This window comes from Leucopleurus acutus (assembly GCF_964270905.1).
Source record: "Leucopleurus acutus genome assembly, chromosome: 8".
Classification (NCBI taxonomy): Eukaryota; Metazoa; Chordata; class Mammalia; order Artiodactyla; family Delphinidae; genus Leucopleurus; species Leucopleurus acutus.
In genome coordinates this window covers 100,637,203-100,652,018 of record NC_139151.1, presented here as the reverse complement: position 1 = coordinate 100,652,018, position 14,816 = coordinate 100,637,203, and the positions used below count along the sequence as shown (strand labels likewise).

The window sequence follows — 14,816 nt, the reverse complement described above, 5'->3', positions numbered from 1 at the left end:
AGGGCTTCCCTGGTGGCGCAGTGGTTGGGAGTCCGCCTGCCGATGCAGGGGACGCGGGTTCGTGCCCCGGTCCGGGAAGATCCCACGTGCCGCAGAGCGGCTGGGCCTGTGAGCCATCCGCTGAGCCTGCGCGTCCGGAGCCTGTGCTCCGCAACGGGAGAGGCCACAACAGTGAGAGGCCCGCGTACCGCAAAAAAAAAACAAAAAACAAGATGGGACCATTTGCAATGGGCTATTATAGAAAGGAGCTTTCTGTAGGGGAGCATGAATGTATACATCCTTGCCCTTCCTCCCTCTCAGGGTTAGATGCTGCTGCCTCTAGAAAAGAAGATCCTCTGAGACCAGAGCTGAGAAAGCCAGATGGATGGGACTGGGGTTGCCACAGCAACACCACCTAAGGGGACTGTGACCCTGCTGAGTCTCTTCCAGTCATATTCAGAATGATACTTGGAGTAGTTTCAGGACTGTGCTTGGTCACTGGAGTGTCTGCCCACCTATGCATGAAGGATAGGGGGGGCTCCTCTAAGGTTCTGAGTCTGAGATCAGCTCAGATCTCCTGGCTGCTGGCAGACCTCCTTGCAAAGGTGTTATTGGTAGGGACAGCCATTGGCAACCTTGGCAGCGTGAGACAATGAAGAGAGGATGGCCTGCAGGCCTGTAGGATGCAGTAAAGCTGCATGCAAGCTGTCTGGGGCTGATCTGCCTCCAGCTTGAGTCAAAGCAGTAATGAGACTCACATGGCCATAGATGGGAGAAAGGTGGCTCCCACACAAACTCCCCAGCCACCAATGCCTGGCAAGAAAAGCTATGATGGTTTTAGAGTTAGACGATTAAAAAATTTTTTTTAAATAACAGCTCCACTAGTTGTGTGACCTTAGGCATGTTTAGTTCATCCCTCTGACCTGTTTTATCATCTGTCAAGTGGGGTGACAGAATGTTACATGGAACTGTTGTGAAAATTCAATAATGTGTGGAAAGGATTTAACATGTTACCAGGCACATACTCCTGTCACTATTAAGCCTGTGATCTCTTTAAGAGGCTGTAACTTCCTGGGAATTCCCTGGTGGTCCAGTGGTTAAGACTGTGCTTTCACTGCTGAGGGTCTGGGTTAAATCCCTGGTCAGGGAACTAAGATCCCAAAGCTGCATGGCCAAAAAAAAAGAGGCTGTAACTTCCAGACTCCCCTAGTACCAAACCTTAAAAGATCAGAAGAGTCCAGGACTATCTCCAGGCCATCCCCACTTACTCGCTTCCCTATCCAGTGTCAGCCTTCTCAGTGCCACACCCCACATCCTCACCAGCAGTCCCATGAGCTGCTTCTCTGTCCATCAGTCTCTTCCTTCTGGCCTGGTTTTACTACTGGGGCATCCCCAACACAATTTACAGATGCATGATTCCATTTGAGAACTTGGGAAGAACTTTACTCTCAGTGAGACACATGTTTAGGGCCTAACTAGGCAAAATCCCTGCAACCTATGTAATCAACTCAGTGTTGGGAAGTGGTTTCACAACTTGAACATTGTTTCCGTGGCAAAATTCATTGCAAATCCAGCACAGAAACTTTCCTGGGTTCAACACACTTGGGAAAACTGGCAGAGTGCTGAGAACTGGAGATACAAAAATCAAAGGGATGCATATGAATCTATAATTATCTCAATAAAATAATTGAAACTTTATGTAATAAAAAAATGGAAAGGGAGACAATAAGGAAATAATGTGTTTTATGACATACTAGAGAGGTATGAATGGAAGAGCCTATCTCTGTCCAGGAGTGGTGAGGCGAGGGGAAGGGAAACACATTCAAATGCCTTTTCCTTACCAGGTTAAAGGCAGTAGTCTGGATGTTTCATAACAGGTCTGGACCTTGGCATGGTTGACATTTGGGGCCAGATAATTCTTTGTTGTGGGGTGGCTGTCCTATACATTGTAGGATATTAGCAGCCTGCCTGGCCTCTACTCACTAGAAGGCAGTCGCATCCCCACCCAGTTGTGACAACAAAAAATGTCATTGCCAAATGTCCCCTGGGGGCCAAGATCACCCCAGGTGATAATCACGGCTTTATATGCACCATATAACAATAATTATAATTAACCGTTGAGTACCTATCATGGGCCAGGCTCTGTGCCAGCCACTTGCACATACAATCTCTGATACTAGCAGCAACCATCCAAAGAGGGTTATATGATCATTTTACAATGAGGAAACATAAGGTCACCCAGCTAGGACTGCAAGCCAGCTCTGTATCAACCCAAATACTGTGCTTTCTACGACACAGCTGTTTCCCAAGGAAGTCACGGAAAGCTTTAAAAAAAAAAAAAAATTGACTGAGATTTGATAGATTCCTAGGCAGCAAGCAGGTAGGTTGGGAAAAGGCATTCCAAGGTAGACAAATAGTACTGCAAAGACAGTGTGAGGGAGGGTAGCATGTCTGCTTCATCTTATTTCGTGTATTTCTGTTGTGTTACCCTAAGGAGATTATGAGCCCTTTCATATCTTCAGTTCAGTTTAGTTTAATAATTGATAAGCAAATAAAGGCTGTAGTTTATGTGCCCATCCTAAGAAGGGCTGGGACCCCACAATCTGTATCATTACTGTCCTATTATTCACCTCTTCCTACCTGCTGTCTCCTCTTCCCTCTCCTCAGCTATACTCTTGGTTATTTTTAAGGCTGGGGAAAGGGCAAATACTCTGAAACTAGACTGGGGCTTAGGAATTCTCTGGTAGCACAGTGGTTATGAATCCACCTGCCAGTGCAGGGGACACGGGTTCGAGCTCTGGTCTGGGAAGATCCCACATGCTGCAGAGCAACTAAGCCCATGTACCACAACTACTGAGCCTGCGCTCTAGAGCCCACAAACCACAACTACTGAAGCCTGTGCGCCTAGAGCCCGTGCTCCACAACAAGAGAAGCCACCGCAATGAGAAGCCCAGGCACCGCAATGAAGAGTAGCCTCCGTTCTCCACAACTAGAGAAAGCCCGCACACAGCAACGAAGACCCAACACAGCCATAAATAAATAAATAAATAAACAGACTGGGGCTTAGAGCGGCTCTAATGATAGTATCATTTGCTGGAAGCCAAAGACCCAACACTAGCGCCTTCCCTTTAGTGAGGTCAACTTCAGACCTTGGCAAAAGGGTTAGTCAGATCCCCTGGTGGGTGAAGCTAGTTAAGGCATCAGGCCAAGAAAAGAGGGGCTAGCAAGCATCTGGTCCTCCAGCCTTTTTAAAAAAAGAGTTGTTCTGGGTCTTCCCTGGTGGTCCAGTGGTTAAGACTCTGCACATCCACTACAAGGGGCGCAGGTTCAATCCCTGGTCAGGCAACTAAGATCGCACATGCCGCGCAGCATGGCCGAAAAAAAAACCAGACTTGTTCTTACCAAAGAAAGAAGGAGATGACACTTCCATGAGAATCAAGAACCTTTTATGGTTAGAACACACAGTCAGAAATCTGGGAGTGGCTGCTAAGCCACAAGAAGAGCCAGATGTCTTCTGAGGACAAGAAACCTTCCTTGCCTCCTCCACAGCAGCCAGACTGGACCTCTGGACAACACGGGAAGTGTGACAGTCACACCTCCTGGATAAGGACCAAACAAGGTAGGAGGTCACGGTACTCAGCTCACAAGCCCTGCCGAGAACAGGAAAAGCACATTGGTTAGACCCAGAGCTTGGGGCAGCCCTAAACATCGACTTCCCATCCCGAGAGGCACGTATCCTCGGTCTTCCAAGCAGACAACAGGAGAGTTTCTGTCATCTGTGGTTCAGACATTAAAGCCCATATCCCACAAACCCCTCCTCCAGGCAATGACCCTGACACTCACCCAAGTAATCATCCATCAGGGATCCGATAGCAAACTGCAGAAGGAAAGGTAAAAAGCAAATGAAGCCAGGGCAAGCACAGAGCTATGCTCTAACCCGCAGCCTCAGGCCTTCTGCCCACCCACTTCTTCTTCCAAGCAGAAGAGCACAACCCCCCCAGGAACTCTGGGGAGGCAGAAATCATCAGCGCTGCCTGGTAGAGGCAGGCAAGAGACTCACAATGTCATTCTTGTCCACACGGGTCCCCACAATCTTCAAGCGGATCTCATCGTCCTGCTGAATCACAATGTCCTGGGGAGGAGGGAACAGTACATTCAGACAACCCCAGGCCAGGACTCTCCCTCGGAGTGGCTCATTCTCTTGTCCCTCTCACTGACTTCTTCCTACCCACTTACCTCATCCATTGTCTTGTAACAGGGTGGGTTGGAGTTAGGATCAAACTCCATCTCTGACGGGATGGACTGAAAGGAAGGTGAAACTGGGTAAGAGTACTTTAAAAGGATGCTTCAATAGATGCTCACGATACCTGTCTCCTCCTTAGACCCACCCAGTGTGCCTAGACTTACATGTCGAGAAATGAAGCAGGACATGGGCCCAATTTCTGTGAAGAGTCCAACCTAGAAGGGAAATGAGTGACCTTGCTTTTCCTTTTGTCCCCCAAAGTCTTCTAAGCTTCCTGTCCTTATCTGGTTCCTAATATCAATAATATTCTTCATGTTTCGAAACCACCCTGAAGTTTGGCATTTGTTTTCATTTCTTTCTTTTTTTCAAGCTTTCGTTTTAAGTTAAGGAAGTGTAGTGGTAAACAGCTGAGGCCTAGAACTTGTCGGAACTTGGGATTTGAACACCTGTTGGCCACATGACCTTGGCCAGTAGACAACTTCTCCAAGCTTCAGCCTGGAGAAAAAAGCACAAGGATAAAAGCACTCACCTCACAGAGTCACTGTGAGGCTTTGCACACTACCTGTCCCAGAGGAACTACTCAATCAGTGGAGGCTACTATTGTTTTGACTATCAATAATGACTTACATACCCCTGAGTGAGGCAGAGCAAGATCACCAGACCATTTGACAGGTGAGGAAGCTTGAAGCACAAAGAAGTGACGCGGCCAAAGACACAGAGTTATTAACAAGTCGAGTTGGGATCCATCCCAGATCTTCTAAGGGAGGGACCTTTCCACTACCTCCCCTGATGGTCTTACCTTGTTGACCTGAGTGACAACGGCATCCACGACCTCCCCTTTAAAGGGTCGGAAAACAATGGCCTTGTACTTAACTGGATAAAGGACAAAGCCTCGGCCTGGCTGGATCACACCAGCACCGATATTGTCGATGGTGGTGACAGCAATTACAAAGCCATACCTGCAAGGAGGATGAGAAGGAGAAAGGCGCTGTGTGTGGAAAAGCCTCTAAAACCATCTGCCACAAGAGACACTGAGCCTGGGGGTAAAGGGGCGGCACAAAGGGGAAGTAGATAGCACCCCTGCCCCACAGAGCTTAATAATCAAGAGAGGAGACAGGACAATGGTCCGCATCTAAAAATGCCAAATGCTGCTCTCATAATTTCACAACAAATGTCCAAAAGGGCTGCAGTCCTTGAGCCAAGAGACCTCAATCTTGGAGATGCCTCAGAATCACCTGGGAGAAACTTATTAAAATGCATATTCCCAGGCCTTCCCCCAGAAAGTCGTGATGCTGTAGGGATGAGTTGAGGCTCAGGAACCTGTAGGTTCAAAGAACACCCAAAGTTACTCTGATGCTGGAGGTCCAAGCACTCTATAGCCCTGCTCATCTTCACTCATTTACATCACCATGTGCGAGGCTCCTCTGTGCAGAGCCCAGAGATGGTCAAGTCTCAGTCCTCTTCCTTCCTCCCCCTAACTCTCAATCTGCTTTTTCCTGCTCACTCATTAATTCAACAAACCTTTAGTGAGGCCCAAGATGTGCCACGCCAGGTCCCTGGGACAGAGAAAAGCAGCAGAATCAAAAAAGACTGTGAGCTCCACACGGGCGGACCTCATCCTATCTTTTTCACTGCACTGTTCCCAGGGCCTGACACAGAGCCTGGCACACAGCTGGAGCTTTAGAAATGTTTGCAGAGTAAATGAATGACCAATCTTGGCTGAAGGAAGGAAGCTCCGTTATCCAGCTTCGCAGAGGGAATCGTGGGAACCCAAAGCAGGAAGCATCTAACTGCCTGGGGCTCCTGGGAGAGTGAGAGGGCTCGCCAGGGTAGGTAGCTGAACCTTTCAGGATGTGTAGGAGTTGGGGAGGGGATGCAGGCATAGGGAGACGTGTGCTCACTGCTTAGGCGGCACGGAGGGCGCGACACTCACTTGCCGGTGCAGGTCCCCTCCACCTCGGTGAAGAGCTTTTGCTTCACCGTGTTGAGCAGGTTGGGGCCGAAGTAGCGTGGGTGCAGCAGGATCTCGTGCTCCAGGGAGATCTGCGGGGAAACGGGGATGGAGACCAGGCTAGGAGCGGCAGGAACGTGAGGCAAGAAGCGGCCCCTAGTCCCGGTCCTCCGCTTCTCTCCTCCTCTCGACCCTGCCCTCGCCGCCACCCCGTGCCCTGCTCACGTGATAGAACATCGTCCCGGAGGAGCCTGGACAGCAGCCGGGCCTACAGCAGCGACGGCAGCGAGCCTCCACACCCACCGGAAACACAGCAACTACCCCAAGCCCGCTTCCGGGACTGCCCCGGAGAAGTGGGAGGGACTCGCCTCCTCCTCGGACCCCATTGAGTCTCGTTGTCGTGGGCGGGGAATCCGTGAAGCTCCTCCCCTCTGTGCAGCCCAACCGTGGTCGAAATGCCAGGCTCGCACAAATTATCAGTGTCCGGCGTAGACTATATGCTCAGTAAATCCTTTTAAAAGGAACTAATTGGGCTTCCCTGGTGGCGCAGTGGTTGAGAGTCCGCCGGCCGATGCAGGGGACGCGGGTTCGTGCCCCGGTCCGGGAGGATCCCACATGCCGCGGAGCGGCTGGGCCCGTGAGCCATGGCCGCTGAGCCTGCGCGTCTGGAGCCTGTGCTCCGCAACGGGAGAGGCCACAACAGTGAGAGGCCCGCGTACAGCAAAAATAATGATAGTAATAATAATTAATTAATTAATGAGAGATGGCATAAATAAAGCGCTTTAGCAGCATCTATTCATTCAGCAAATAGCTGAAGACGGCTTTCACATAGTAAGTATAGTAAGTAGCTGTTCTTATCTCATTTAATCCAAACAGCAACCCCACCAGGCAGGCTTTGTTATTACTCCCATTTACAAAGAAGGTCCCAGGCTCAGAAGGTTGAGGTCACTCAGGGTCGGGATTCAAATTCAGGATGCCTGACTCCAAGACTCTTGCATATTCAGGCATTCATTGCCTGGCTCTGGTAGTTTAGAGATGAAACCCGCAAAGTCAGAGCCCAGAAGGTAGCGCCCCCTCCAGGTGTGAAGAGAACCTCAAGTCACTGCGCTCCTCTCAACGCCCTCTCGCCCCTTGGTCCGCCCCCTTACACCCAAGGACCTAGAGAACTGGTGAGCGTTGTCTGTTCCTTCAGCCCTGCTCGCAGTTTTGTAGATAGTCCCTTTAGGAAACTCGCCTCAGTTAACCAGAGTGAGCGTGCAGTCTGTGCCCTGCTGGGACCCTGACTGATAGAAGGGCCATGGGAAGAAAGGCAGAAACACCATGAGACGCGGACCTATAATAAAGACTCAGCAAGAGCAAACTCCCTGTTGCCTAAGTTTTTGTATGTTGTATGAAAGCCTGACCTTCCCTCCTGCAAGAGCAGAGACTTCATGCTTTCTTAGAGCTGTCACACACCAGTTTCCATTGACGCTGCCCATTTCCTAGAATGATTGAAGTCACCAGTCAGCTGTTCAGACTCCCTGGGGATCCCCTGCACCTGCAACCACATAAGGAAGCAGATGACGGGACGGAGGGCAGGGCCTCAATAGCCGCGACTCCCTCCTTTCCTCTTTTCGAAGCCAGCCTCCCCGCAAAAGCAACCTTACCTGCTGACAGTGGTGTGCTGGAGCCCCCTACAAAAGCCAGCTGTTAATACTTCAGGAATTTTGCAAGCCAGGGTAAACACAACCATTATTAAAAAGTTAATTGTCTTGGGGCTTCCCTGGTGGCCCAGTGGGTAAGACTCTGCGCTCCCAATGCTGGGGGTCCGGGTTTGATCCCTGGTAAGGGAACTAGATCCCACATGCCTCAACTAAGTCTGCATGCTGCAACTAAAAATCCTGCAAAGACCAGCGCAGCCAAAATAAATAAATAGATATTTTTAAAATGTTAACAAAAATTTAATTGTCAACTTACAAGTAAATGAATTATACTAAAAAAGAAAGGCAGAGGTGTAGATGAAACAAGTTTGGCAATATATTGATAATCGTTGAAGCCAGATGATGGATAACGGTGGTTTCTTACACTTTTCCTACTACTTTTATGTGTTTGAAATTGTTCATAATAAAAAGTTAGAAAAAAACAAAACTGTGATACTGTGATTTACAATAAATAAATAAATAAATAAATAAATAAATATATATATATATATATATATATATATATATATATATTTGGTCTTTTCCCCCTGTTTCTGTCACAGAGCTCCTAAACCCTTGGAATTGCCTAAGTGATAAGATGATGAATGTGTCTTGATATTCATAACAAACCCCTTTCAACCACACACGAGTTTATGTTAATGAGATGACTTTTGGAAAGCACCTAAACCAGGGGAAACAACCAAGTGACTGGAGGATTGGAACTTTCAGTGTCAACTCCTTGACCTGGCTAATGAATTAATCAACCCTGTCTATGTAGTGAAAATCTCCATAAAAACCCAAAAGGATGGGGTTCAGAGAGCTTGGCGTTTGTGAAGACGTATAGAACTGGGGAGAGTGGTGAGCTCAGAGAGAGCATGGAAGCTCCACGCCCTTTCCCCATGCCACACCCTAGGCATCTTTTCTATGTGGTTCTTCCTGAGTTAGGGTCTTTTATAATAAAGTGGTAATCTAGTAAGTGAAATGTTTCTTTGAGTTCTGTGAGCCACTCTAGCAAATTAATTGAACCTAAGGAGGTGGGCGGGGGCGGTCTTTGGAACCTTCAATCTATAGCCAGTCAGATGGACAGATGACAACCGGAACTTACTATTGCCATCTGAAGTGGAAGGCAGTCTTGTAGGACTGAGCCCTTAACCTGTGGAATCTGATGCTATCTCCGTGTCGATGGTGTCAGAATTGAGTTAAATCATAGGACACCCAGCTGGTGTTTGAGAATTGCTTGGAAGTGTGGGGGGGAAAAACACACATTGTAATTAGAGTCAGAATCATTAGCAATAAATACTTAAAACTCATCATTTCCTATTTAACATAGTTTACTATTATCAATGCTCTTGAGGTTATTTACACCTACTGTGTCTGTGTGGTGTAAATGTTATATAATTGTCTATGTAGGTATAAGAGTTCCAGTTGCTCTGATATCCTCACCAGCACTTGGTACTGTCAGCAGAGTTTATTTCTTTGTTTGCTATTCTAATAAGTGTGATAGTATCTCATGGTGGTTTTAATTTTCATTCTCCTAATGACTAAGGATGTTGAACATCTTTTCATGTACTTATTTGCCAAGAGTGATCTTTTCAAAACTCACGTCAAATCATGTCAATCCCCTACTTAGGGCCTGATGGCTTCCCAGGGCACTAGAATAAAACCATCACTCTGACCAACCAGGCAGGGGCCAGATTCAGCCAACTCTATTTTCTGCCTCTCTTCCTCTTGTGTTCTCCACTCCAGCCACATTGGCCTCCTCTCCCACCTTGAGACCAATGCGCTTGCTATTTCCTATGCCTACAAAGCTATTGGCTCTGATTTTCACCTGATGGGGATGGGGGAGCTCCTTCTCATTTTTCAGTTATAAGCTCAATATCACCACTTCCAAGAGGCCTTCCATGACTACCCTTACTCAAGCAGCCACACCCAATCACTCCCTTGTTGTATTGCTTTGTTTTATTTTCTTCATAGAACTTAGCCCTATTTAGCGTCATCTTATTAATTTATGTATGTGCAGATTGCCTGTTTCCCCTCAAGAAGGGCAGGAATTCCTGTCTGTTGTGTTCCTAGATGCCTAGAAGAGCCCCTGGCACACAACAGGTGCTTGGGATCTATTTGCATCACTGATCGAATCTCTAGCACCTAACAGTGCGCTTGGCAAATAATGGAGTTTAACAAATATGGGTTGACTGAACCTCATTCTCATATTGAATCTATTATGATCTCTTCAAGCTCCCCAGGCATGGTTTGGCCCTGATAAATCCTCCCCAAGCCCTGATCTCTTTGCCTCCAAAGCTTCAGAATCAGAGACAAGCTAGAACAGAAAGAAAATAGCAATGGAGAACAATCAGCTGAATTGAGATTCGGAGTACAAAGAAAGTCTACTGAAGGATTGTTTCACTTTACTTTTGTTGCACAATAAACCACCCCAAAACTTTGTGGCTTAAAACAACCACAGTAATTTATTTATCTCATAATCTACAGTTGGAGCAAAAGACTCAGTGGGGAAGGTGTGCTCCTGCTTCAAGCAAAGTCAGCTGGGCAGCTCAGCTGGGCACTGGAGGGTCCACTTTTTTTTTTGCGGTACGCGGGCCTCTCACTGTTGTGGTCTCTCCCGTTGCGGAGCACAGGCTCCAGACGCGCAGGCTCAGCGGCCACGGCTCACGGGCCCAGCCGCTCCGCGGCATGTGGGATCCTCCCGGACCGGGGCACGAACCCGCGTCCCCTGCATAGGCAGGCGGACTCTCAACCACTGCGCCACCAGCGAAGCCCCGGAGGATCCGCTTCTGAGATAGTTCAATCACATGGCTGGCAAATTGAAGCTGGCTGTTAGCTGGAAGCCTGGGTGTGGCTCTGGCTGAAACACTTACAGGTGCCCTCTTCGTGTGGCCTGGGTTCTTCACAGTATGGTGGCTGGGTCCTAAGAGCAAGCATCCCAAGAGGACCAGGCGGAAATTCTATCCCTTTTTATGACTTAGCCTCAGAAGTCACACAGCATCACATCTCTCTGAGGGTCACAATCTCTCCCGGACTCAAGGTGAAAGAACTTACCGGACGGAAGGAGCATCTATGTCATATTGTAAAAGGAGCATGTGGGAGGGAAGATCTTGTTAAGGCCACTTTGGAGAACACAATCTGCCACAAGGATAGGTCTTACCAACCTACAGAGTAGTAGAGAGGAGCCCTTGTGACGATATCTGTCACTTGTCTCCCAAAGATTTATACACAAGCAGCAGGTCCAGCCCCTGGAGGGCAATCTCTGAACAAGGATCATCCATCCTAGCTGCCCCTCTCGCTGGTTCTAGGTTCCTGCTTCTGTGCCACCAGTTCATCCAACAGCTAGGATAATCCTGCCCCCAGATGAGTCTGAATCCTCTGGCCATGGGTACAACAACCCTGAGGACCACCTGGGGGACACTCCAGGAAGACAAATCTACAAAGTGGTTAAGGGTGTGACTTTGAAGATAGGTAGACCTAGATTCAATTTCAGCTCTGCCTTTTATTAGCTTTGTGACCTTGGCCAAGTTACTTAACCAAGTCTCACAAGAACCTCAGTCTCTTCTTCTGTCTAATGGGGATAAGAAAGGCTATAATGGAATTAGAGATCATATGTTCAGCACATTGCTAGCAGTTAACAACTACTAAATAGACGGTAGGTATTTTTCTAATTTCTACTAATACAAAAACGCATAGAAGAAAGCTTTTCAACCTTTTTCCCTGGGGGAAAGTTACTGCAATAAGTATGAAATTTCTTTTGTTTTAGCTTTAAAATTTACATACTTTTTTTTTTTTTTTTGGTACGTGGGCCTCTCACTGTTGTGGCCTCTCCCGTTGCCGAGCACAGGCTCCGGACGCGCAGGCTCAGCAGCCATGGCTCACGGGCCTAGCCGCCCTGCGGCATGTGGGATCTTTCCGGACTGGGGCACGAACCCACGTCCCCTGCATCAGCAGGCGGACTCTCAACCACTGCGCCACCAGGGAAGCCCCCTTACATACTTTTTTTTTCACGTGCCATAGTCTACCTATGCCAGTTTAATATGCCTATTCCCCAGATAAAAACTTTTATCAAAAAAATCTGACTGAATGGTGCTCTTGAAAGATGTTTCCTGGCACCCTGTAGCTCTGTGTACCCCAGGGTGGGGGTATGTATATTCCAGTTTTTTTGTTTGTTTTGTTCTGTTTTTTTTAATGAGAAGACTTGTTTAAATTGAAGACACTTTTTTTTTTTAAATTTATGACTGTGTTGGGTCTTCGTTTCTGTGCGAGGGCTTTCTCTAGTTGTGGCAAGCGGGGGCCACTCTTCCTCGCGGTGCACGGGCCTCATCGCTATCGCGGCCTCTCTTGTTGCAGAGCACAGGCTCCAGACGCACAGGCTCAGTAGTTGTGGCTCACGGACCCAGTTGCTCCGCGGCATGTGGGATCTTCCCAGACCAGGGCTCGAACCCGTGTCCCCTGCACTGGCAGGCAGATTCTCAACCACTGCACCACCAGGGAAGCCCTGTATATTCCAGTTTTGAGAAGCAAAACCAACAAGTTGTGCCCTGCTTAATGGTGCGCCTGGGTGTGAGAGAGGCTAAAACCTAGCACACACTAGGCTTATTAAGCCACAGTGGCCACTAGTCTGTGTTGACCAAAGGGATTTATACAGAGGTTAAAATAAATGTTATCTTTTTATTTTTTTGGCTGTGCCGCATAGCATATAGGATCTTAGTTCCCCGACCAGGGATGGAACCTGTGTCCCCTGTAGTGGAAGCATGGAGTCCTAACCACTGGACGCCAGGGAATTCCCCAAATAACTATAATTTTAAAAACCTAGGTCCAGTATGTTTAGCAACCCCAGAGTGTGTCAAGCACACAGTCTTTGTGCCCAATCTCAGATTCATCTTCATTCTGATCTCTTCTGAACCTGTAGAAACATGATCGCTTAAGCTTCCTGAACAGCCTGTGCTCCTCACTGCTTAGCAGCTCCACAGCCCTCTCTCCTACAAGGGTTTTCCCTCCAGTCCCCTGGCTTTAAATACCATCCATATGACGCTGATGACACTCCCAATGTATATCTCCAGCCCCAGTGTTTCCCCTGATCTTCAAGCTCACAAGTCTAACCGGCTGAGGGGAAGCTCTACCTAAAGCGTCAAAACAGAACTCTCCATTTTCCTATCCCATTGTCCCCATCTCAGAAAATGGCTGCCAGCCACACCATTGCTCGTGCAAAGATTTTAGCCATCCTTGACTCCTTTTTCCTCTTGACTCTCATCTCCTATCCTAATTTTAGCAAATTCTGTTGACCCAGCACTTCTCCCCAGCTCCACCATCACTACCTTTGTCTAGCCACCATCATCTCTTGCAGAACAATTTGCACAGCTCTCTCCCTGCCCCCACTTTGATCCCCTATGTTCCTTTCTCCAGACTAGGCAGGATAAGCCTTTAAAAGCAAGAATCGTATCAGAACACTCCCCTGCTTGAAACCTACCAATGGCTCCCGATTATACTCAGAATAGAATACAAACTGCTCACCATGGCCAATGAAATTCCACACCCACCCATTTGTGTGAGGTCAGATTTTAATCTTCATATAATCAAAACAATATCTCATAATAGTTTGAAAACAGAAACAGATGTGAGACTCCAGCTGTCTTATATTAAGCCAGACATTAAAGAAATTGGGAAAAATGTAAAACAATGCCACTATTTTCACTACATATTTTTTTGACTTTGGAAAATAGTTATTTTTCCTAGAAAATGAAAATGTTACTTATGTCGGGGTTTTTTAAAATTAATTAATTATTTTTGGCTGCATTGGGTCTTCGTTGCGGTGCACGGGCTTCTCGTTGCAGAGCACAGGCTCTATGCATGCCGGCTTCAGGAGTTGCAGCACGCGGGCTCATTAGTTGTGTCTAGACAACTAGCTGTTGTCTAGGAACTCTGGAAGATCTCTTCAGAAGTAGTCACGCTCTTTATTCTCCCGCCCAGGGACATTTTAGGGCCTTGGCCCACTCCCTCCTTTCCTACCAGCTACTGCCCACTACGCTCCAGACAGAGAAGGACACTCATCTCTTCTACTGTAAGTTGGCTATAGAGTTTAGGCTAGGGACACTACGACCGCATTCGCACAGCTGCTAGTTCGCTGACACCACCACTGCTGAGCCAGGAGCCCAGAACCATCAGACTGGAGGGAGTGAGGCAGCAGGACATCTTGGAATTTTTGAGAGAGTAAGGGCCCTACAAGAAACAACTGCAGTTCAGAGGTGCAGCTATCGCCCACGGTTACAGCAGAGCCGGGTCTAAGACTCGGGCCTCCGGGGTACCACACCAGCTTGTAGGTTCTCCTTTTCCCGGTCACCCAGCAGCGAGGGTGACGTGCTGTCCGCTAAGACACAACGCTCTGCGCCGTGGCGGGCCTCGCGGCCCGCCTGGAGGACGTCGCACTCCTACTGCCTCAGGTAGCTGGAAAAGCTCAACCAATCCAGAGGGCTCTGAGGCTAAGAAGGAGGTTAGAAAAGGAAAAGTTTAGGACAGGAGCGCTAACCAATCGGGCGCCCACCTGCCTGAGTGACGGCCACCAGCACCCACTTGGAGAAGCCGCCCCGAGCTGGAGGGATGGTTAGTGGAGAGTGAACCAATCCCTGACGAGGGAAGGCAAATTTGAGCCAATGATAACTGAGAAGGTGGGAAGGGGCGGAGCTCTCCCGGTGGCTGGTCGGTGGTGAGTGAAGAGATCAGCTTTCTCTGCTAGTTCCCACCCTCGGACTTCTTAGCCCCTGGAATGCGAGAGAGGCTCAGGGAGTTCCCGGAGTGGGGCGTAGAGGTATCGCCCGCAAAGGCCTGGGGGCGAGACTTCTAGTTGAAGGAGGTGCTGGAAGCTACTGGGTGGGCATCGAGGAAGCGGAGGCTGCTTAGGAGGCGGGACTTCCGGGGAGGGGCTTTGTCGACAGGGCGGGGCCTGCTGCTAAGGTTAGGCCGA

At 48.4% G+C, this 14,816-nt stretch overlaps 1 protein-coding gene across 2 annotated transcripts; it reads right to left on the bottom strand.

The window, feature by feature from the left end:
• Positions 1-3,408: 3,408 nt before the first annotated feature.
• On the bottom strand, positions 3,409-6,491 carry POLR2G (RNA polymerase II subunit G). Of its 2 annotated transcripts, XM_082845427.1 has the most exons (8): positions 6,399-6,491; positions 6,156-6,265; positions 5,022-5,181; positions 4,387-4,437; positions 4,216-4,281; positions 4,040-4,111; positions 3,823-3,856; positions 3,409-3,629 (listed from the first exon to the last, which is right to left on the bottom strand). In XM_082845427.1, exons 1-8 carry the CDS (start codon positions 6,408-6,410, stop codon positions 3,616-3,618), a joined length of 519 nt encoding a protein of 172 aa, XP_082701553.1. In that variant the 5' UTR covers positions 6,411-6,491; the 3' UTR covers positions 3,409-3,615. The 2 variants fall into 2 exon arrangements, with proteins under 2 accessions (XP_082701553.1, XP_082701554.1); XM_082845428.1 differs by lacking the exon at positions 4,387-4,437.
• Between the last annotated feature and the right edge of the window lie 8,325 nt (positions 6,492-14,816).